This window comes from Myiozetetes cayanensis, unplaced genomic scaffold (assembly GCF_022539395.1).
Source record: "Myiozetetes cayanensis isolate MyiCay16 unplaced genomic scaffold, myiCay2020 scf2-11, whole genome shotgun sequence".
In the NCBI taxonomy this organism is placed as follows: Eukaryota; Metazoa; Chordata; class Aves; order Passeriformes; family Tyrannidae; genus Myiozetetes; species Myiozetetes cayanensis.
Genome location: NW_026087411.1, coordinates 68,623,624 through 68,647,646, shown reverse-complemented (window position 1 = coordinate 68,647,646; position 24,023 = coordinate 68,623,624). Strand labels below are relative to the sequence as shown.

General features: G+C 41.4%; 1 protein-coding gene across 1 annotated transcript in view; it reads left to right on the top strand.

The window, feature by feature from the left end:
• Window positions 1-16,949: 16,949 nt before the first annotated feature.
• The window catches only part of SLC16A10 (solute carrier family 16 member 10), a 65,945-nt gene continuing 58,871 nt past the window's right edge, over window positions 16,950-24,023 (top strand). Inside the window, exon 1 of the mRNA XM_050315875.1 lies at window positions 16,950-17,547. Within this exon, the coding sequence (XP_050171832.1) occupies window positions 17,181-17,547 (367 nt within the window). The 5' untranslated portion in view covers window positions 16,950-17,180. The remainder of the gene's footprint in view (window positions 17,548-24,023) is intronic.

The following is a 24,023-nucleotide window of genomic DNA, read 5'->3' as shown; positions in this document are numbered from 1 at the left end:
ATCTTATTCTATTCTTATCCAAAACACAGTCCAACTTTTAAGAAGAATAAGTTTTAAATGCTTGCAATCATTTATTTACTGTAGGACTATAATACCCAGGTTCCTCCAAGAAGGATGCCAGGTACAGTAAAAAACACAGTGTAAAGAAGAAGTCCTCACTAAGACAGTGAAGTCAGCACAGGGTCTTCAGAGACTGAATATGGCTTTCCTGAATTATGGTAGCTCCTCCTTATGAAACGAACAAACAAACCTTTTAATCTTATCCTTCAAGGTCTCCAGTTTACTTGCAATCACACATTGCAGAAGAGTGTTGAACACAGTCTGTCCTGGAGAACTCTGCTTTTTATTTTCCCTGCATTGAGGGAAATCCTTAATGAGAACAAGCATTCCTGTTTGTTCGGGAACCATTACTCCTCCTTTGTATTTTGTGCTTGCCAAGAAGCAGAAGAGCTCTCTAAGCTACTCTCCACCATTTACCAGCAGTCTTGGCTCACTGGGGAGGTCCCAGATGATTGGAAGTTGGAGAATGTCACGCTGATCTACAAAAAAGGGCTCCAAGGAGGACCCAAGAAACTACAGGCCTGTCAGCCTGACCTCAGTGCCTGGCAAGGTTATGGAGCAGATCATCCTGAGTGCAATCACACAGCACCTACAGGATGGACAAGGGATCAGATCCAACCAGCACATGTTTCGGAAGGGCAGGTCCTGTCTGACCTGATCTCCTTTTATGATCAGGTGACCCACCTGGTGGATGAGGGGAAGGCTGTGGATGTGTCTATCTGAACTTCAGCAAAGCCTTTGACACCATCTCCCACAGCATACTCCTGGAAAAGCTGGCAGCCCATGGCTTGGACAGGGGCACTCTGTGCTGGGTTAGGAACTGGCTGGATGGCCAGGCCCAGAGAGTGCTGGTGAACGGGGCTGCATCCAGCTGGTGGCCGGTCACCAGTGGTGTCCCCCAGGGATCAGTGCTGGGTCCAGTCCTGTTTAACATCTTTATTGATGATCTGGATGAGGGGATTGAGTGTACCATTAGCAAATTTGCAGATGACACCAAGTTGAGGGGGAATGTTGATCAGCTGGAAGGCAGGAAGGCTCTTCAGAGGCACCATCTCTCCAGGACAAGCTGGAGAGATGGTCTAAATCCAGCGGGATGAGGTTCAACAAGGCCAAGTGCCGGGTCCTGCCCTTTGGCCACAACAACCCCTGCAGCGCTACAGGCTGGAGACAGATTGGCTGGAGAGCAACCAGGTGGAAAGGGATCTGGGAGTTTGGATTGACAGGAGGCTGAACATGAGTCCAGTGCGCCCAGGTGGCCAAGAAGGCCGATGGCATCCTGGTCTGGATCAGGAACAGTGTGGCCAGCAGGAGCAGGGAAGGGATTCTTCCCCTTTACTCAGGGCTGGTGAGGCCACACCTGGAGTGCTGTGTCCAGTTCTTGGCCCCTCAGTTCAGGAAGGATATTGAGGTGCTGGAGCAGGTCCAAAGAAGGGCAGTGAGGATGGTGAAGGGACTCGAGCACAAGTCCTATGAGGAGAGGCTGAGGGAGCTGGGGTTGTTTAGCCTGGAGAAGAGAAGGCTCAGGGGAGACCTCATCACTCTCTACAACTCCCTGAAAGGAGGTTGTAGCCAGGTTGGGGTCGGTTTTTTCTCCCAGGCAACCAGCAGTATGACAAGAGGGCATAGGCTTAAGCTGTCCTGGGGGAGGTTTAGGTTGAATATTAGAAAGAAATTCTTTACAGAGAGAGTAATCAGACCATTCCCAATCAGGAATGGGTTGCCCAGAGAGATGGTGGATTCTCTGTCCGTGGAGGTTTTTAAGATGAGACTGGATGTGGCACTTAGTGCCATGGTCTAGTAACCACGGTGGTGTTGAATCAAGGGTTGGACTAAATGATCTTGGAGGTCTTTTCCAACCCGGTGATTCTATGATTCTGAGTACTTCTGTGATTCAAGTGTTTTGTTGTTTTAGATTGATAGTTTGGGTGTGGGATACATCCAGATTCCACGGACCTCAAAATCTAAGTTGAGCTCACTGCCGCTCTAGCTTCCTGCTGAGGGAGAGACTTCAACAGGATCACTAAAGATTAGCAGTTGTATGAATAAATATATCTACAAGATTAATGTTTTTAAGTGACACAAACCTACCTTTTCCAAATAAGTAGACTGGTGTTTCATAGTCAGACTGACTATGTTCTAACAGAACAAGCTGTTAGAAAAATGGAATTTCTGATAGTTCCAACATTTGGAAACTTTGTGTTGTTCCAAATCAGAATTAAAAGCCCAAACTTCCCACTGTATGAAAACTCTAGGGACAGGAGGAAGTTGATTTACCACCATGTCATCATTCATACCTTTATATTCGGTATAACATACCAATAATGCAAATATCAATTCTACTGTTTTGTAAGCTGAAGAAAAAAAAATTCTGTTAAGTGAGAGCACATTGCTTTACTGTGACATTTTTTACTTCTACCCATTTTGAATTTTCATCTTTGTCACAAGATAAAGAACAACAACACTCAATTCGCATGAAGAGTTCTTTTCAGCTGAGCAGACATGAATTAGACACTTCCTTTCCCAAAGGTAAGACTTACCCCCTACATGCTGGATGGATTGTCCATGTGACTTTCTCAAATATGGGAAAATACACTGCAGTGTCTGTAGTAGCAGGGAATGGCATTTGTGCTTCACCCTAAAAATTTAAAATGACCATTAAGTGTCCCATTCCTTGTGCTTTGGGAAGGAGCGTGAGAACAATAAAGCTCAACAGAGCTTTATTTCAATGTCTGTCTTGTTATTTTCTAGTATAAAGAGACCTGTAGTTTATAAATTTCCTGAGCTGGAAGTAATCTTCAGTTTGTTGTGTTTTGTTATTGCTGCATCTTTCTTTTATGACTCTTCTTATTGTTTGGTTAAGTATGCAGTTTTGGCATCTGAAACACTCTGTATTGATTAGTTTCGTAATTCAGTTTTGTTGAGTGGCATAGAAATTATTGGGTTAAACTTGAGGCTTGATCGTATTCTTGGATCTCCCTTGTGTCTTTTATTTGTGAGTTAGCAGGTAAACATTTCCCTTCAACTGTTTCATGCCAGTCATGATTTTACAGGCCTCAGTTTCCTTACTGATTTCTTTTCCAGGCTGAAGTCTTGATCAATTTAAATGCTTTTCACAGAGAAACTGTAACATATTGCTTATTTGTCCTCTTTGTACTCTTCCTAGTTCTATTCTTTCTGAGAAAAGAATTGTATGTGATATCAAAGGTATTGTTGTATGACTAATTCTGATGTGTTCAGCACTTTCTTTTTTATTTTCTCTTCTTGGTAATGATTAATGTTCAGCTGGAGGCTGAATATTTACATGCAGCATGGTCTCGGCAATGCCAGTACCAGCCAATGAAAGTGCTGCAGAAACAGGAGGACCCTTCCAAGAAAACTGCAGCTGGGACATTTGCTCATCTTCAGACTTGGATGTGTGGTGCTTAGGGACATGGTGTAGTGGTGGACTTGGCAGTGTAATGTTTATGGTTGCACTCAATGATCTTAAAGGTCTTTTCCAACCTAAATGATTCTATGATTTTATGTACCTGTTAGACGTTGTTTAGGGAGCTATTGCTGCCACAGAAACAACCAAAATAAACCCAAGATCTCTCTTCTCAATGAACTTTCATATTACAATAGCATACTAGGGACCATTATTTTATGTATATGGAGAAGGGTTTTTTCACATTGATGTTTCTCAGGATCTAATTTAACCTGCTATTTTTCTTCCCAGTTACAGGCTATATTCAAACTCTTCCACAGCTGTAGTTTTATAACATGATATGGCAAACCTTGATGATGATGTTGGATAAATTGGTGTTGTGGATGAGTGCCACCTGCAAAAGTATCCAGAAGACTCTGTGAGGGTGAGGGTGTGTTCTAATGCCACTTAAATTATGCGTTGGTATGTACAAATGATGAACAAAGCTGACACTGGCTTAAGAAAAAAGGGAATGAGAGCTTGCAATTGTAGTAGAAGGGGAAAGAGTCATCCTGATACAGTCAAAAAAGGAAATCAAATGTTAAGAATTAGTATGGGAAAATAAGAATGAGTAGGAGGAAAAAGAAATCAAGTATAAAAATTTGATGCTGTATAAATTCAAAGTGTGCCCATATCCTGACTGCTGAGTGCAGTTCAGCTATGCCTGTCCTCCACCTTGAGAAGGATTTTAACAGAACTAGTTCAGAGAAAGCCAAAGATGATCTTAAAATATGGAATGGCTTCTACAGGAAGAATGAATGAATAACCTCTTCTGCTTGGAAAAGATATAACTGAAGGGGAATACTGCAAAAATACATATATCCATGGATGACATGGAGATCACAGAATCATTTAGGCTGGAAAAGACCTCAAAGAGCATCAAGTCCAACTATCAACCTAGCACTGCTATATCCAACACTAAACCATGCCCCAAGTGCACCATCCACAAGTCTTTTAAATGCCTCCAATGATGGTGATTTAACCACTTCCCTGAGCAGCCTGTGACAACCCTTTTTGTGAAGAAATTGTTCCCAGTACCCAATATAAATTTCCCTTGGTGCAACTTGAGGCCATTTTGTCTTGTCTTAGATGTTCTTGTGTGGGAAAAGACAGTTAATTTGGCTCTAGCCAATGAATAAAATAGATGGCACATAAAGGGATGCAATTTTTTAACACAGGCAGTTAAGCTATGGAACTCCTGCTAGAAAATATGAGTGACAGGAAAAAAAGTCCATTTATCGTAATTCCACTGAGGCTGGGGAACACTAAGAGGAAGTTGCTGCTTTACTTCTTTGCCAACCACCTGTGCAGTGGGATGGTCTACACCTGCATGCAGCTCATGGATAACACAGAACTGGAGAAAGCAGACACTCTGCTGGAGGGCAGGATGGGTCATTCCTCCATTTTAGCAAGTTCCTTCAAAATGACCGACAAAAACCTCATGGAGTTCAATAAAGGTAGAGGCAAGATGCCATACCTGGGATATCATAATCCCAGTGCAGGGTGGGAATACAGAGGATAAAAATTAGCTTTGCAGAAAGGTACTGCTGAGCAATCAGATAATTAGGCATCCGTAGTTTCTCTTGCAGCAAGGAGGACTAACTGATCTGTATTAACAAGAGCACAGCACAGCAGGCTGAGGGAAAATAAACCTTCTTTGCATCTGTGTTTCCCAAGACTTGTCATGCCTTTCCACCTGCTCTGTCTTGTCTTGACTTCAGAGAGTAGAATTGTTTTGAGCAGGTGAAGCAGGGGCAGTCAACAGCTGGGACAGATGTGAGGGCCTGCACTGAGGGCAAGCATGTGTGCCCAATGGGTTGGAGTTTCTTGGAGTAAGAAGGCTGGGGACGTAGAAGAGTGTGAGAGTTAGTATAGTTGGTATGAAAAAAACTTTAAGGAAGGATGGGGAAGAAGATGGAAAATGTCAGGGGTTCTGAATTGAAAGAATTGGAGTAATGGTTTGACTCTGAGAGCTGGGGTGGCTTGTGAAAGGAGTTTGTAGATAGAAGGGCTTGGGAGATAAAAAAGTCACAGCTGTGAAAAGCAGATGAGTGAGAAGAGTCAGGGGATGAACATGCTGTGCTATATAGAATTTGGGATGAGAATGGGCAGGGAATATTGTGGTACCTCCCTGCTCCCTCTAACCAGCTCTGATCTGGAGACGGAAATTCGCAGAGACTTGGCCTTCCTCTCCCAGCAGCAAGGGTTTTGTCACCCCTACATTCTCTTTTTGCCACTAAAAAGTACAAAATTTAAAGTGTAATTTCCAGATGACAAGATAAAAATAGTTTTACCAGCTATCTGTTTTTAAATCAACACCTCAACAAACCATGGTAATGTCATGGATCCCCCAAAATTTGTCTTCTCTACAGTTTTTCTCCTCCTTTTCCAGCATGACAAGGAGAAGTACGTGCATGCTTCTGTCTCAGCGGGCAGACTTGCCTGCCAGTTGCACTGTTCCCTTTGCTCAAATCCATTTCCAAATTTAGCCATAGAGATGCAGTAATAAATTGTGGACAAAGCCCATTCCCGGCTTGGCCGGTAGATGGCAATTCCCGCTCTGTAAGATATCCTTAGGCGGCCTTCAAGGCATACAGAAACAGGAGTTTGCAGTAGCTGAGTCTCAGTAATTTTTATTGAGCATAAAAACACCTCTGGAAATTGAGTTCAAGTTTCCTGTCAGCTGCTAACAGATCAGATGCCAAAGCTATTCAGAGTGTGAAGTAAGTACTGTCAGATAATAAGGAGAAAAGAACTTTACGTTGTTTTGTTCACTCAGCAGTTAACTCTGTTTCACTGCCATAGCATGCAGCACAGGAATTTTGGTCCTGTTTTAAAGGTATGGCAGAAACTACATTGTTTTGGGATGTGTCCTGTCACATCAAATGGTCCTGATATGCATTGAGATAGAAAGTTGAAATTAAAGTTAATGTAAGTGGGTGTTTCCTACTGTTGTTACAGATCTATGGGAAGTGATCTGTTTAATTTCAGAAGAAAAAATAGCAGAGCATGCAGGTACAGCATGCTCTGCAGCATATGTATTAAATTACAAACTTCTGAAACAGGTTAGCAGAGAAGTCTGCTGCAGAAAAATCAGTGTAAACTTGCATTAGGTTCTTTGCTGTATAAGGAGAAAGTTTCAGGAATGATGTGAAAAGCCAGCAAGGCAGAACAATGGTTAATGGACAAATACACTGATATTTTCCTTTCCTGGCCCAAATTTCTCTTTCATTTTCACAGTGAAATGGCTCTGTAGAGCTAACTACAATGTAATACATTTGTTATTTAGGGAATGCTATGAGTTTTTATGTCTCAGGAGTGGTAACTCCCAATGTAGAGAGGAGGAAGGGGGTCCAAACTGGCATTACAGTTTGGTTCCTGACTATCATGTTGACTGGACGAGAAAGGGGTGCAGAAGTTCTCAGTAAGTGTTGGGGAAAACATTCCTTAAATCATTCCCTAGTGATCTTTTTGACTGGAGAAGCATAAACAGGATATGAAGCAAGCTTTTTCTACCTTTGTGTGGTTTGAAGTTGAGTTACCCTGATGTGAGACTGAGGCCTGAAGGGAGACAAAACAGAAAATTATTGGAAGAGGTACTACTAAGGGTCCTGCCAAAAAGGCCTGGTTTGCTTTTAAACACTGAATATTTGAGACTGACCAGAAGACTGATCAAAACATGTTTTACTTTCCAGTCAAACTGATACGATCAAACTATAATGGGAGAATTCATTCCTAGACTGAGAGTGTGAGTAACACTCACTTGAGTGTAACAAAACACTTGAGCTTTTAACTCAAGGACCTTTTCTGAGCTATTGCAGACATATCAGAAGCGTGCAAAGTCTGCCCCTGTGTTTCTATCATTAGTGGTCTGTGCTCTGTGACACTCCGAGTTACGAGTCTTCTCATTCTCATAAAAGACAGTGCTTCCCTGAGTAAGAAACAGTCTGTACCACCACAGACAAGGCAGTTGAAGCAGAAGTCTGGAGGGGCTGTCTGGCCTCAGGCTTCAAAGGAAGGCCAGGATTTGCTGGTGGTGAATAGTTTAGGCAGACCGCAGGGACTATGTTCAAAAATTTGTTAAAAACAAACAAACCTGTAACTTCTACATGCTTGAGGGTAAGAAATTCTTGTACTAAGGCTATGCCCCTTGCTTTAACACCAAAATTGTTTCTGAAAACTGTTAGGAAACCATGTTATTAGAAAAGAGTGAGATAGAACCAGGAGGGTTGGTTTTGGGGTAAGAGACAGAAGAGGCTCATGGTGGTAAGAATGGAATTAAACATGGAATCTTCATCTGGAGATTTCCTTGAGAAATACAGAGTTAGAATGCTGGGTCTATCTGTATCAGCAAAGCTTTGAAATGTGAGAGATTGTGTTTGGATACAGCCATGATAAGCTGATGTCTAACCAGAGAACATACATCAACCCTCCTGTGACAACTGGTGTTTCCAGCTAGTATCTCATACATATATTGCTTTCCAAAAGGAGAGTGACATTTCTTCTTGACAAGAAGCACACACCTTGACTGGAGACAGGCAGAAGTCTGTCTCTCTCACTTTGCTCCTGCATATCAGGAAAATCCAGGTGGAAAAAGGTGCCACTCAAATCCCCTTGGAGGTTACTCTAAGATATCGGTGCTACTGTGAAAGCTGAAGTCAAACACAAGGTTGGGGTTTTCTGTTAGTGTTTGTAATTCCTGGCTGTGCTTGGATTCATTGCACAACCAAAAAAACTGCTTTTCCCAACCAATAGCCTTGCAAAGTCATAATGAAAACAGAAAATACTGTGTGCTTTGGCTGAGGCATTACCAGCCATAAAGATCTGGCAACTGCAGCTTGTGTAACAATCGTGCTAATTGTATTTAAATTGGAGTGAATAAACCCTTCCAACACTGAATAAAGGACAACTTTACTTTTCCCCAGGAGAAAAGCAGATAGGAGGCTGGATATATACTGGTGAGCAGGGTTTTAACAAGTGTTTCCACACCAGACTTTGACACAGTGTTAACTATTCCCATTCTCTAGGTGGGTGCAAGTTATTACATTGTATAAAGTAACTGACAATCTGAAATTAAAGCTCTGTAGTTACTTCACAATAGTTCATAGGTGAAGAGTCTTACGTGAGAATAATTTCTTTCCTTCCTGTTCAACTTTTTTCACGTGCCTACGATATATTAAACTAACCCATGGAAAAATGAGCCCTCTTCTATATGTGGATATGTATTGGCATGAATAAGAAAAGATTGATAGTCCTCTATCTTCTGCTTTTGTACTGACTGGTGGCAGTACATCAAATATCCTGCAGAAATGCAATTAGCAAAATGCCTTAACATCAAAGGAACTACAAAACTACAATGTCTAGGAACAAAGTAGGCCATAAAAGGTCAGAAAATATTCTTTCTGTAAAAGTAAGGGTCCCAGGTTACTTGTAAAATCACATCCTTGTGTCAGAGGTGACTTTCTTAGTGAGAACACTAGGTATGTTTGGATAATACAGAAACCTGAGATGACTTAATGATTAATCCTTAATGCTATCCTCCATAGCAAATTTACCTCAAATAGAAGAGTGTGTGGTTATAAATCAGTTTTCTAAGTGTCTGGGAATCATTCATGTGGTTAAAATGGCTTGGGTTTATATCATCTTATTGCTTATTTGGCCCAATTTGAGTATATGATCTTTCCCTCAAAGGGTGGCAGTCTGTATGCTCTATTATTCAAACAGTTGGCAACTTCTTAAAGGTTTAGAAGATGCTACTTGAAGAGCTTAGAGGAGTTGAGGGCTTTTAGTAAAATAATTAGGTGGAGTGTCATTTAATTTTAAATATTACTATCCCAGGAAGCTTAAATAAGATGACCTTGATTTCACCCTGATGAGGGAAGGAGGGAAGACTTACCTTTTCCTTTTAAGTGTTTTCTAACTGAAATGTAAGACACATAAAGCCACCTAGGCAGTTAGACATTTTATATACTGAATAATTCTGCCTGAAAACTGATACTGCATCTGTTACGCCACACTACTGTAATCAGAAGCTTCTGTAATGCAAAATTTTTCCATGGTCTTTATTTTAAAGAATTGGGAGGATCATTATGATGACAAATCAAATTGATTATTAATGTTATCAGTCTTAAGGAATGCATTTAGGTTTCCCAGAGAGAAATCTTAGTCTATTTGCATCCCTTGAGTTACCAAAAATGCTATTCAGAGGGAATACATATAACACTGGGAGCTACTGAATCTGAGTGATATACATCTGGCTTTCAAGTAAATGCTGCACAATGAATGACCAGCTATAAGGTAACGTAGTAGTCCTTGTCGGTGAGGTTAACCAGGGGTAGTGCATTTTCTCTCTCAGCCTAAGCAATACAGAAGGCAATTTAGGATTCCTTAATGAAATTTATTTGTGTGAATATATGCTATATTATAAAATTCTTCTTTCTGTATTAATTTATTCTATTTCTGTATGTAAAGTAAGGATTATCCCATTAATCTGCTAGGGATGAATTTTATCAGAGTATAAATAGAAAGTGCAGAGCCTATGTGTGTGGTAACTTTTCAACAACTGGTATATTTTCACTTAGCCACAAAGTAAATACATATTTAGAGGAAGGCCATTGATATAGGATTTATTTAGCTTAAAAAAAAAAGATAGCCTGTCAATACAAGGATTAATTTAGTTCTGCTTTTGAAAGAGAGGAGATATGTGATGGTGCTAGCAAGAATTGTTACATTTATTTCATGAAATACAGTCATTGCAAACTGAATGAGGCATTTCCATGTGCCTTTTTTTTTTTTTTTAAATCTGTTTTACCCATATTATCATATATGGGATGAATTGTGGGTTAAATAACCTATCAGTTGGAGAAAAGTGAATGAGAGGTAGTACGTAAATTTTTTTCTGAACTGACCTGCAACAGACTGGATTTTTTTCTTGTGGGATACTAAACTTCAAATTCAGGATTTCAGATAGTAGTTAAGAAGTAAATGTACACTGAGGACAATAATTTAGGGGGAAAAAATGAGAAAGATTGCTTTTCTCTTAATCGTTCATATATTAGAGCAATTGTTTGTAAGTAGAAAAGTAGACTGAAATTAAATCTTTTTGAGCCAGCTACAGGGTAGCTGCATGAAGTTATTAATAATATATTTAATGTCTTATATAGTTGAGTATTTCAACACAAATATGTACAACCCCAAACTATTCTTTCCTATGTTTAGTACCCTTATACTACTCTTAAAATGTCAGATTTTTTAAAGTTGTATTTCTCAACACAAATCTGTTCAATTTGCAAAGGCAAGTAGACTTTCTACATGGAAGACTTTGTTAACAGTTTTCATATGCCTTAATATTTGAATTGACTCACTTAGATACACAGTTTTGCTTACCTACCAAGTAAAATGCTGACACTGCTGTAAATCATACCCTGAAATGGGGCTACTAACACCTGCTAACCCTTGTTATAGCCTTTAATGCAGAAACACTTGAAGTGACAAATAGAAAGTTATGATAAACAAGGTTTATTTAACTTCCATAGAAACTAGAATTCTTAAAAATCAAGTGAGCAAGAGTAGTGTCACTTGTATTCCTTGTGGTTTGTTATGCCAGGTAGTACTGGCAGAGGTAGCAGCTTTTTGCTTTTTGGACTTTTTGCAACCTGAAAAGTCAATTGACTGATGATTGAGTAAACAACAAAAATCTGCTTCTAGACAACAATTGGATTGGGTGTATTTGATAAAACATTTGCTTCTATGGTGCTCCAAACTTTTGTTGAAAACAAAATTGAGTTCTTGAGATTGCAAAGGTGGTCTGGAAGATATTAAGACTATATAAAAAAAGGAAGGAACTCTCAGTTGCTTAAATCCTATGATAATGCATGTAATATGAAATACTTGACCTGGATTACGGTATCAAACCAAATCTGAAGACAGCCTAAAACAATGGCTTGAAGCAGTTCCTGCTCATTTGAAAGAGATGTTAACTTTGAAGATGAATGAGAATGTTGCCAACATTGTTAGTTATTTCACTGCCAAGAAAGAGGTGAATGATCATGCTAGGACAATGTATTCTTAATGCTTCCTCATTTAGCAATAGGATCAAAACAAATTCCATGTTTGAGGTCAGAATAAAAATTACCTTAAGATGTTCTTCAACTTAATATACAAGGGTGGGATTAATTTCACCAAATTTTAGGCATCTAGAGTTCTCACTTATACATCTAAGCTAGTCATCTGGGCTCCTTCAATATCAGTTATCATAAATGTTAATGTTTAAAGTAATCTGTGCCCTTATCCCTGTACAGTGATAAGGTAGGCTAGAGGAATACTACACTAAAAGTCTGTCATCAAAAACTTAGCTTTGTGCAACAGGGGCAGAGGGCTTTTCCAGGTAATGTCTGTCACTTTCTTTCACTTGCCTACCTTTAATAATAGCAACTCTGCACTGACTATGTCCCAGACAACAGTCTGTCTAGTCCCATCCATGCTTCATTGAATAATGAACTAAACTTGAAGTTAATTTGTAATGGAGCCAGACCTGAGCCATAACCCATGCTTTAGGTGAACCTAACAAAGGAAAATGTTAAGTCTGGAACTGGTGTTTTAAATAAATATGGAAGTGGGAATTGGATGTATTGCTTTTCCTTTGCTTCACTAGTTAGACATTTAGGCTACTTCCTTTCCCTCTCTCATTCTGCTTGGTATTTCTGTTTCAAAAGCACAAATAAGAAAATAGCTATTACCGAATTAGGAGGGAACCGATATCTTGACAACTAATAGCAGTTTAGGAAACTTCTATTGTAGATATTATCAAATTAAGGCTAGATGCTCCCAACACTCCCCGAAGTAAACAAATAAAATCTGTGGGTTTTATCTTTGAGAATGTGACTCATTTGCTCAGCAGTCAGATGCAGCCCTTGTACTTCATACTACTCAGCTGGAGCCCAGTCTGAAACATCAGTAGAACATCCTGTCTGGCTGAGAGATGCATAAACACTGCTTACTGAATGGGATTTAATCTAATGTTGATCTTCACAGAGCTGGCGATACCATATGTTTTTGTGTTTTAATGGTTATCCTGTTTATCTCATCTTTCTGACTTAAGTCCAAATCCTTCTGCTGAATAGGTGCCTTACTAACACTAGCTGAAAATTATACAACAAAAAGGCTTCAGCATTAAGAGCATGCATTAGTCTGAGGTCACAAAATTTTGTGTTAGCTTTATGTCCTCTATATGTTCCTCCATTTCTTGGATTTGTATCTACTGTACTGCTTTGTAGCAAATTGTGGTAAAGTCAGGAATTTTATTGAAGATTTTTTTTTTCCTGGATGCTGTAGGTATACTCTTTTCATTGATTACAGCACAAATTCTAATCAGATTAATGGAATAAGGAAGAATTAAACTCTCTGAACATGTACTCTTCAGGCTTTGCATCCTGACCACTTTACCTTTGCAGAATACTGCATGATTTTGAAACACTCTACAAATATAATGGTTTATGCAAAAGCTATCTTGGTATGTCACTAGCAGCATACTTCAATAATAAAGGCAATTTTTTTGAAGTCACTGGCAACTGAAATATTCCTTACGGTTGAAGAAAATGCTGCATATGAGAGCTACTGAAGTCGTAGTCTATTTTCAATAGCTTGTGAGAAAGCACGTGAATGTTTAGTGAGAAGCTGGCTACAGTTCCAGATGGGGTTGCAGAAGATGCCATTTCCTGGTCTCTGGGGCTTTTGAGAGCCCACAGGTGACAGGGCAAATTCCTCCTTTGGCACTGGCCTTTATGTGTTGATCCTAAAAGAGGCACGACCTAAGTATCACCATAGCATATGTTTGTCTCAAAGCATTATGTTTTTTGCATGCACAATTGCTGTGTGTAATGAGCTGTAGGGTATTAATAAAACATGTAAAATAAGTACATTACTATAAACAGGAACACATATTAGACAAACCCAAGGTTTTTCTTACATCACATTTCTCAGCTTATCCGTCCTCTCTTGATTTTTTCCCCACTTTTCTCTCTGTTTTGCCATTGGTTTTGGGATTCTTTTTCCTTGCTCATAACAACAATTTAACTAAAACAGATACTGTTACCTGTATACAAGGTATATCCTTTATAACTCTAACCTGGTTATTTTCACTGTTTTTTATGACAATTATCTCATGTTTATCTCCCTTCTTTTTCCTTTTTGACTGTTTTTCTTGTGAGCATACAGGGCTCAAATAGTAGAGCCACAAAGGTGGCTTTCCTTTCCATACTCAGTATTATTTTTTTCAACTAATATTTTTAAAATTCTTTGTTAGTAATAATTTAAACACTAATGTTTTTATTGTGAATGGTTTGGGTTACAAAAACTTTAGCAATCAAACCAAAGTCAAACCTGCCCATTTTCTGTTTGCAAAGTACATTTTCCATGGAAGATGATGGTTGAAAATCATCTGGCTATGAAGAGCAAGCTATTATTGCTCTTGTTCTGGGGAACTACCAGGGAAATAGCTGAGATCTCAAGAGACCTCTCTCAAAATGGAAGAGGCTTAGCTCTTGATAGGAGCAGAGTGTACCAAAGTTTCCCTAGATATCTACTTGAGGCCCATAAAGGAAGGCCCCATGTGCTCCTAATTTTTAAAAAATACAATTTTTTTTTTTAAGTTTAGATAGATAGCAATAGGAAAATAAGGTACAGAATAGGGAAGGAACATTCAGAACAGATATAGACATCAAATTTATAAAACCTCTATATACTGAAGAATCAGATTTTATGACTCTCCATTCCCAAATGTGAGGAGAAAGGGAAAATAATTAGTTCTTACTAATCAGGGTATAGAAAACACTCAATGACTGGAAAATAGAATCTATTTAAAAAAATGCACAGAAGTGAAAGCTCTACACAATATGTTCACAATAAGTTTTTTTAAAGACACACCCTTTATCTTAAAGAATGGGGGAGTTGTTACAGTGTTTATAAGAAACAGTGAAACAAAACTGCAGTACCTAAACATTACGTTGAAAAACATGCAGAGAAGGAATTACTTTTGTGCTTAATTGAATACTGTCCAAAACTGGAAAAATGTCTGGTTCTTCCCTCCAGAGGATTTGACTATCTATCATACAGTTTGCAGCCCCCATTCAGGAAGGTAGGTGAAGTAATCTGAGGAGTCCAACTAAAAGTTAGGAACATAACATAAAATGTTACACTTTGAGAACTGTGCTCCTTTGTATCAGTTGTATCTAAGATCCAATCTTGGATTTTGCCTTTGTCTATTCTTATGCAACTGAAAGTTTAATTAAGTTAATCATTGCTGGCAAACATAATGAAGACTGATTCAAAAAAAGGTTTTCTCTGTCACAACTGTTCAAAACATATTATAGTGGGGTGGGGAAAATTATTGTAAGAAAGCTCTACAGATTTGGAAAATGGCCTCTGTACAAAGACTTACTAGAGAACGTGAAGTGTTAACTTCTGCATGTTAAATTGCTTATGAAATAGATTGAGCATAGTTAAGCTTATGATAAGCTTGGGAGTTTTCATAAGCATCAAAACTTGTTCCTTGGGGGGGAACAGATGTGTTTTTCAATGGTCGGCCAAGTGTTCTCTCTTTGCTTTGACAATTATTACTTATTTCATACAGCTAGATTGTGTTTTGTTATGAGCTTTTATGTTTTCCGTATTCTACTGCTCTCGTATGTGTACATGTAATGTTTTTATGTTTAATTCAGATGCACATGGGCAACAAGACAAATGGAGTATGCAGCAAGATTAGTGCATTTATAAAATGCACTTCACTGTAATCATAAATGTATTTGTAAACTTTTTAAAAATAACTTATTTTAAAACAAATGCGAGCACACTAATCATGCAAAATTAAAAATCCAAAGGTCGATTAGTGCTAAAAGCTAACCACCTGCTCAATGTACATTACACAGGCTTTCATTACATTGTTACGTGGTTTTGTTTCTTTAGCTGCTTCTTTTCACATGGAGAGTGACTGGGTAATGTGCGCAGAATAAGAAGACATGGTCTTATGGATCTGTGCTTTATTTTGGACTAAGTTTTGTTTACTCGTGTTGCCACTGGTAGGTGTAGGATGGAGAAGGTTATTCAGGGTCAAAAAAAAACAGGAGGAAGAGGCTTTAACAGGTAGTCAAAGGAGTTGGATGGCGCAGATGATATAGCAGTAACAGCCCAGGCTCTAAGAGAAAAAAATCCAGATGGTGTACAAGCGCAAGAGGCTGCTTTGAGCATTCCAGGTTTCACAGGGAAGGACGAAGCATCCAGATATCATCTGCTGATTTTCTTTCAAGAAGCTGCTCTTCCCCATCAAGCCCAAACTGCTTAAAACATAAGTAGCTGCCAAACGCCGGAACAGATGTGCAGCTCAGAGCTTGGAAGCAGGATCATGGGTCAAAAAGCTTGTCATTTAACACTCCTGACCTCTCCTTTCCCTATCCTCTTACTTCGCTGGCTGTGGGGAGGAAAGGTCAGGAGTTGATGCCTCCGTGCAAGTGGGAAACATGCTACGAGGCGTGCAAGAGCAGTATTTTCTCCTCTTTTGCATACAGAGAGTATTTTCTCTGTTTTTACACAGAGAGGACAGCCGGGGAGATGCAGTTCCCTCATGGTCCCCTCTGGCACAGGGTGGCCCAAGGAGAGGTGAACAGCTGTCCCGGAGGACAGCGGATGCCCCGAGGGCCCCGAGCCGCCTGCCAGGGTTGGCAGCCTTCCTCTCAGGAAGGAGGGTGGCCAGTGGAGCTCCCTGGAGGCCCGAGGGGGCCGGGCAGGGCCGAGCGCCGGCTGTCACCGCATGCATGCGTGTGTGTGTGTGTTTGTCTGCGTGTGTGGCGGGGTGTGCGTATTTTGGGGCGGTTTCTCTTTACTTGTTTGTTGTTTGCAAAGAGCCGGGGCGGGAGTTTCAGACTTTTCCCCCCTCAGCTCGGTCGGCCGCAGCGGGACAGCGCTGGGTGCAGCTGCGCTGCCTCGTGGGGAGCGGGCTCGGCCCGGGAGCGGGGCCAGGGGTTTGTTTACCGCCCCGCCCGCCGAGGGCAGTGCGCGGTACCTGTGTGCGGGCTCGGGGCGCTCACTCGCCCACCTCCTGCCTCCCTCCTCCCGCCCAGCTCCGGTGGCTGCCGTTAACCGCTGACTTCCAGCCTCGCCCCCCTCTTCCCCGATTCCCCGCTCCCCCTTCCCGAGCGGCCGCGGCTGGAGCGCTTATCGCTGCCGCCGCCGCTGACACGGCGCGTTCCCGCCCCGCTCCACCCCCTCCGCCGGAGAGGCAGAGCTGGAGGGCGGGCGGGGAAGGGGGGTTGGAGACGAGCGTGGCTTCGCCTCCCTTCCCCTTGCCCCCCTCCCGTCCCGCCTCTCCCGCCTCCCGTCCCGCGGCCAATCGGCGCGGAGGGAAGCGCTCATGCCGCTGACGCCCCCGAGGGAGCCCCCCTTTTAAAATAAAGCGGCGGCGGCGCGGCGGGAAGAGGGGGGTGTGTTGTGCGAGGCGGCCTCGTTAGCTCCCGCACATCGACGGGGGGCACGGACACAGCCGGGGCGCCGCAGGATGCCCGCAGCCGCAGCCAGAAGCTGAGGCGGGCGGGGGACGAAAGGTCGCGAGGAGGAGAAGGAGGAAGGCGGGAGCAGCGCGCCTGAGGGTCTCTCGCCCGCTCCGAGGATGGCGCCGGTGAGCGAGCAGCTGGAGCCGCAGGGTGCAGAGGGGGAGCCCGCTGCCGCGCCCCCCCTGCGCGGCCCGTCGGCTGCCGAGGAGCCGCGGCAGGAGAACGGCGGCGAGTGGTGCCCTGGGAGCAGCGAGAGCGGGGCCCAAGCCCGGGCGGCGGCGGAGGCCCCCGGGGGCGCGGGCTGCCCCGGGAGCGCGGCGGCGCCGGAGCCCCCCGAGGGCGGCTGGGGCTGGGTGGTGATGCTGGCCGCCATGTGGTGCAACGGCGCCGTCTTCGGCATCCAGAACTCGTGCGGGGTCCTCTTCGTCTCCATGCTCGAGCTCTTCGGCGGCAGCGAGGACAAGCAGATGGCCTTCAAAACAGGTGAGGGGCGGCCGGTGGAGGGGTCGGCGTCGCTTATAGCCTGTTCCGCCTCGGGCCTTCTCCGTCCCCAGCCCGGGCGCAGGAGGTGTCCCGGCCGGCGCTCTCGCTGCCGGGGTCGGTGTCCAAGCCTCTCGGGGCCGGCCGCGGGCAGCGAGACCCCTCGGTAGGGGCGTGAGGGCCGGGCGGAGCCTGCCCGTGCCCCGCCGCAAGCACGTGGGGCTGGGCTGAGTCTCTCGGAAACACTCCTTTCATCGGGGGGAAGAGAAGCTCCTCTCGTCTCCTGGCGTGGGTTCACGCTCGCAGCCGTGCCCCCGAGGCAGCGCCGGGGGCAGCAAATTCGGGGATGTTGGGGGAAAAGCTGCAGGGATAGAAGCAGGTGTACTCTGGCTTCTTCCGCAGCTGTGTCTTTAGGCGTCTGTCATCGTGCATTATGGGGAATAATGCAAGCTCCCGGTCCAGGAAATCTTTATTCCACTGCCTTCGTGAGCCTAATGGTTAGTCTAAATGCTTAATTAATAGTGGGTTAGAGTAGCACTTAAAATATCTTAAGAATTGTCTTAACAGTTGCTAAACAGAGCACGTCAATGTGCAGATTTACTGCCCTAACCAATATCACAAAACTCATGAATAAAATTAATGGTGTTTACTCGACTTTAAAGACCTTAACAGTACTATCACAATCAAATATCCATTCTGCCATTACTGATCTAAATCACTCTAGAAACATAAGTATCAATTAGTTCAAAGGTGAGCATAAATTCTATTTTATTTTATGTAAGTTTTCTTTGGAATGTGTCTTGTTCTTTGACTTTGCAAGCTGAGGACACGCAGTTTTTGGCTTTCTCAATAATAACAAGTTAATAGCATATAATAATTTATAATAGTAAAAAAAAATAAAGTTGGCTTTTTTAAAAGGTAGCTTCATTTAAACTATTAAATTGAAATATCAAAAGAGCAAACAAACAAACAAACAAAAAAAAGGTGTTCCAGCTATGTAGCCTTGCAGAGGTGGAAGCCTTCTAGGAAACTTTCTCAATACATACTAGGTGATACAGATCTTTAAGAGAGTTTTGAAATCTATGTCTTCCTTAATACTGGGATAAGTGGGCCTGAAGTCGAGATGTAGGAAACAAAGAGGCTAATTTTCCTCCCCCAGCTTAATAACAGTGTTTTTGTCTGAAGTAGAAAACCAAGGCAGGTGTTTTTATTCAAGTAGGAAAGCTGTGGTGGAGAGTTAAGTGATGTGTTCTCCAGAGTTTGAACTGTTTATGGTGTTATACGGTGTCCTTGAGCTATAAAGACAGGAAGCTACATCTATGCAACAGGTATGGCAGTGTCTGCTTTGCAGCTGGCAAATGCATATCGAGAATTAAGTGCCTGGGCTTCTTAGTCTGCACAGGAGAAGAAAGAGGTTCAGAGACGGTGCTGTGAAATTTGCATTACTGACCTGGGAGTCCCTGGCCAGTCAGAAATGCAGAAGCAAATGGGTGGCTGATACTCTGTTCATGATGCAGAGGTGTAATTGCTTTTTCTGGTTCTGTAGTAACAACCTCTCAAAACTGTCATCATGTACTTAAAAAAAAAGGTCTTTAAGTACTAGTGCAGTAGTCAAAATAATCAACAAGAGAAAGATTGAAATTATCTCTTACCTTCCAGAAGAGTAATTGCACCACTGGTGTTTGAGTGAGGCGAGATTGTGGGTGTACTCCACCCATGTTTTTGAAAGTTTGCCCAATTGAAGAAAAGAGTGTGTGGGGAAATGGGAACTGGCTTTAAAGCCTAGATCTTTTGCATCCTGCTTAGAAGAGCAGAAAGAGTCCTGGATGGAGCCAGTACCTCCTGCACTGTTTTTTAAGTGATCTGGAAAAAAACCCACAAAAAACAAAAACAACAATCCAAAAAAAAAACCAAGCAGCTGCAGTTTGTTTTGCTCTATCAGATGTACTCTGGTTTGGGTAATGCAGAAGACACTATTTTTTGCCTTTTTTTTTAAACTCAAGTTGGTTTAAGTTGGGGGAAATACCATGAGATAGCTACATCAGCTAGACAACTTCTGTTCATGTGAAGGAGGACTGCAAATTTAAAAAAAAAAAACCCAAACTGTCTCCTGTAAACAGCAGAACAGTAGATAAAGAGATGTCCTTCCTTTCAGTGCCTAAAAGTACCTTGATGAGTCGGGGGTACTGTAAGAGCTAAGCAGCTGTCAAAGACAAGTTAATGTTGAGCCTCATTGCCTAAAAACTATTTGTCTGCTATTTTTTTTATCTTGTGAAGGTAGGACCAAATGTGAACTGAAAAATCCTGATACAATATTTAGCTTACCAAAAGGGGGAGCTAGGATCAGGAATGGCCAACTGTACTTAGTGTAGCTCTTACTGAACACTGATGGATTAGCTGGCATTGCTGTAGAAAGAAAAAGCAGTGCTAATGGAAAAAGTCACTATGATTTTAGTGTTGGAGAAAACTCTAACCTGATTGTTCCCATTATATTGATTATAGTACTTAATCTAGTTGGGTATTTTTGTGCTGGGACTGATTGCAACCCAAATCTGGGAGTGGAAATTGCATTTGAGTCAGGTTTAGTGAGTTGGAAAACTGGAATTTGTAATGAAAGTTTTTTTGCTGTGTGGTTTTGCTTTTTTTTAATAGTCTAACTCTTGTGAAAAAAAAATTCTTTAGAATCTGAAATGCTGATTTTTGAGAGGTGTGAATATTCCAGGTAATTTCTCCAGGGATCCCAGGTGTCTGTGGAATTTCGCTTTTGACCCAGAGTACCACAGAATTCAGGTTTCTCTTTTTTAAACTTCAGGATTACTCAGCTACTACCATAAGCACATGTGTTGCCAGAGGTTTCTGTGTGCCTGCTCTTTTGGGACTAGTCAGTAGTTGTCTCTTGCCAGCTGTCTTTCTCAAAAATTGGAATTAAGTAGGTTATAGTACATGCTGTTTTTGTTATCTCTTCATAGCATTTTGTAATATCTTGAAAATGTATGCCTATTTCTCAGTGTAAGGCAAAATGGGAGGACATTAAGGATCATAGTCTGTGCTGGTTTTATTAGTTTTAGTAGATGGATGGATATTTATCCGTATGAAAGGCAAAAAAGGAGGAGGCAGAATGGAGCAGGATGTAGTCAAGAAGTGACTCTGCCTTGTAGATGAGAAGTGGAAGGAACCAAGAGTACGGACAAGGCAATAGGGCCATTTCCAGAAGCAGCATTAGCACTGGATATGTAAGATAAATAATTATAATTAACATTGTTTCAGGATTTAGGACCAGTAATGGAAAAACTTTTGCTGTGGGTAATAGAGGGTTCACAAATGTCTTCAAGGGGCACCTCATAATAATTATTTTTTATGTAAAAATTTGAACATAACTAGGATACAATATTTTGGTATTCATACTAGTAAAAACCTCATTTCCTTGCTCATGTAGTGCACTATATAAGCAATTCCATTGTTTCCTTGGGTAGCTACTTTTTTGTTCAAAAGCTAATTGGTATAAGCTGCAGGAGAAGGAAAAGCTCCCAGTGTAAGTATAAAACTTCTAGAAAGGTGTACCTGAAGTCTCAGGAAACTCCTCTGTTCATTGTTTATAGTTCATTGTGTTTGAAGAACAAGTTGGGTGGAAAAAAATCATGTCAATGAAATACAGGAGGCTCTTGGCCCTTGGAAATAGGGCAGACCTAGTGGGCTTCTAGCACTCAAGTGCTGTAGTCTGATCATCCTTGAAGCAAAAGCATCGGGTCCTGGGACCATTCTGGGCTCTGGCAGGAAGAGGGCTTGCTTCCTTTCCCTATTGGAGTTGCCACATGGGGATGAGGAGCACTGAGCTGGTCCCATTGTTATCTCAGTTAGGGATCTGTGTGTGAGTCCCATCTAGTCCTGTGTTGTGCTGTCTCATAGATGTCTCTACTGTACAAGGTTTTGTGTGTGTATGTACACACACCTGTTGTCAAAAGGCAAATAAATACTATGATACTAGTGGCAACAGAGATAAAGTGGCTAGATATCAGTCTTAAAGTTAGATAAAACTAGTTTAATTGCTCCTTGTTCTGTGATTTACAGTGCTGGTTCTGTAATTCTGCTAGATTATTCTCTCATATGTCCGTTCATCCTCATTTGTACAAACAGCCCTGTACAGGGAATATGTTCTCTTATCAGTGATCTGCATGCTTGTGTTTTTGTGTTAGCCAGTGTTACTAGAAGACAGTACATCAGCTGGCCTGAACGGGTTATCTTGTGTGCTCGTATGCCCCTACCTTGGTTTGGCTCTGTGAGATGCAGGCTTTGGTGATGTATCTGGCCATCAGAATGGTTGGTAGTTCGTGCTGCTGGCTTAGAGCACTGTCAGCACCTTTCTGACTCCTGGACTAGGATTGCTGTGGGTCCAGTAGGGCAGGGAGGCGGATTCTGCCTTTACTATCATATCCAGGCTATCGTTCAGATTACTGAGAAAATAATGCTGAATGGCTACAAAGATCTACAAGGGTTGAAAAAGTGAATGCTGCCGTGTATGGTATCTAAGTTTTGCTGGACAGGGCTGGCTTTTTAATTTCACAGGATAGTTTGAAGTTTCCTTTTTCTCTTTTCTTGAATCTTCCTGAGTTTTCCTTCAGAGATGAAAACACCAATCAGTTCTGCTATAATTCAAGCCCTTGTTCTGTTACTGTCTCTCAGAGTCACACTTTCATCTCTAATTATGGGATATTGTTTCCAGTAAAATTGGGAATCTTGGCAATCTGGAACTGTCACATGGATTATGAGAGAGCAGTTGACTTTTATTTCTCTTTTTAAGAAGAAAGAAATCAAATTTGGAACATAGAAATTATCAGAATACAGAGGTGTAATTTGTGTGAGGTACAAGAAAGCATGCTACTGTGTAACACCTTGGTCAATAAGGATTACACTGCAGTGGAGGACGTAATTCCACAAAATACCGGAGTGATATGTTTCAGTACTACTTTAGTCTGCTTTCTTTCCAAGTTTGTGTGGCTATTAAAACCAGCTCATGGAATCAGCAATAGATTCTAACCTGAAAACCAACCTGATGTAAAAGTAGTGATTAATTTTATTCAGTTGCAGTCATAAATCTGTACTCTTTTGACGTGGCTTTGTGATTATAAATATGTATGTAAATGAAGACTGACCCAGTCATCCTGTCAGCTACTCCAAACTGGGAAGTTGAAGGTAGTGTCTTTAGTACACTGTCTTTATTTAGAGCAGAATAGTTAATACCACTACTGTTTATGCATGCACACATGCACATGTATCTTCATACTTCCAGCTCTGGAGCACTTCTCTTGTACTCTTGATAAGCTGTCTGCAGACTGATTAGCCATGTGTCTGCTAGTTAGATTGTTTTTTTGTGTGTGGTTTCTTTTTTTCCTCATATTGGAATTCACATTGGTTAGATCTCTTTGTTCCAGCTGCAGGTTAACTTGCAACAAGTTGATTAGTTAGAGAGAATACTCTTCCTAATGTGTCTGAAAGCTAGTTACCAGTTTATTTTTGTGGGTTTCTTAAGAGGCAGTACTTTAATTTCACAGGGATGAAACATCCCTAAAAAACTCTATAAAGATGGCTGGCTATTGCCACTACTGCATTAAATTCACATACCTCAAGTCATTAGCTTTCGTGTGCTGCCTGTCAGACAAAACTGTATCCTCTAAAATCAACTTCATACAAATCCACTGAAATGCTAAGTTTTTACTGTACTTTATTCATAAGTTTTGTTCCATGTGAAATACTTTTCATACTTTCAATTAATGTTACTTCTTTGTCATCATCTCTGCTCCTATAAGCTTCTGTAATGCAGAGAAGAAAGGTACTGTGTCATGTTACAAAATGAGGCTTTGCTATTTTCTGGCATGAATGATGTACTATGATAATATTGTGCTGTCTAGTTTGCATTATTTACATAACCTAATGTTTTTCTTGCTGCTTATTATTAGTACCTGCAGTCAGTGGAGCTCAGCTGACTTTGAAGTTTTCCAGTGTGCATTGCTCCTTGCTCTTCAACCTTGTTTTCTTTAATTGATCCCTGTAATCTGTTCAGTGTCATCTTATTCATCCATTTTGGCTGCCATTCTTTGAGGTTTCTCAACTCCCTTCCTCATTTTTAGTTGGCCTAAATAACTGCCATCTAAAGGGGAAGTTAGTAAAATGTGTGTGTTTATTAATAAACCTTCTTCTTGGACTTAGCTAGATATACCAGGGCTTAGGGTTTGCCTATTGTAAAGTTGATTTCATTTTTCAATGCAGTCTGCTTTGTGTCCAGACACTTTAAGTTTCTTGATAATCTTCTGTCTCTCTTATCATGGTTTCTTTAAGCTCCTGAGATGAGTGCTGTTAAAAGCCAACTTGACGTTTAAATGTAATTGCTCTTTTTTTTGTGAAGAAACATAGTAGACTATTCTTAAACTATTATAGTGCAATTTGTCTATTTACTCTTTTAGCAAGTTTGAGTTAATTCAGCA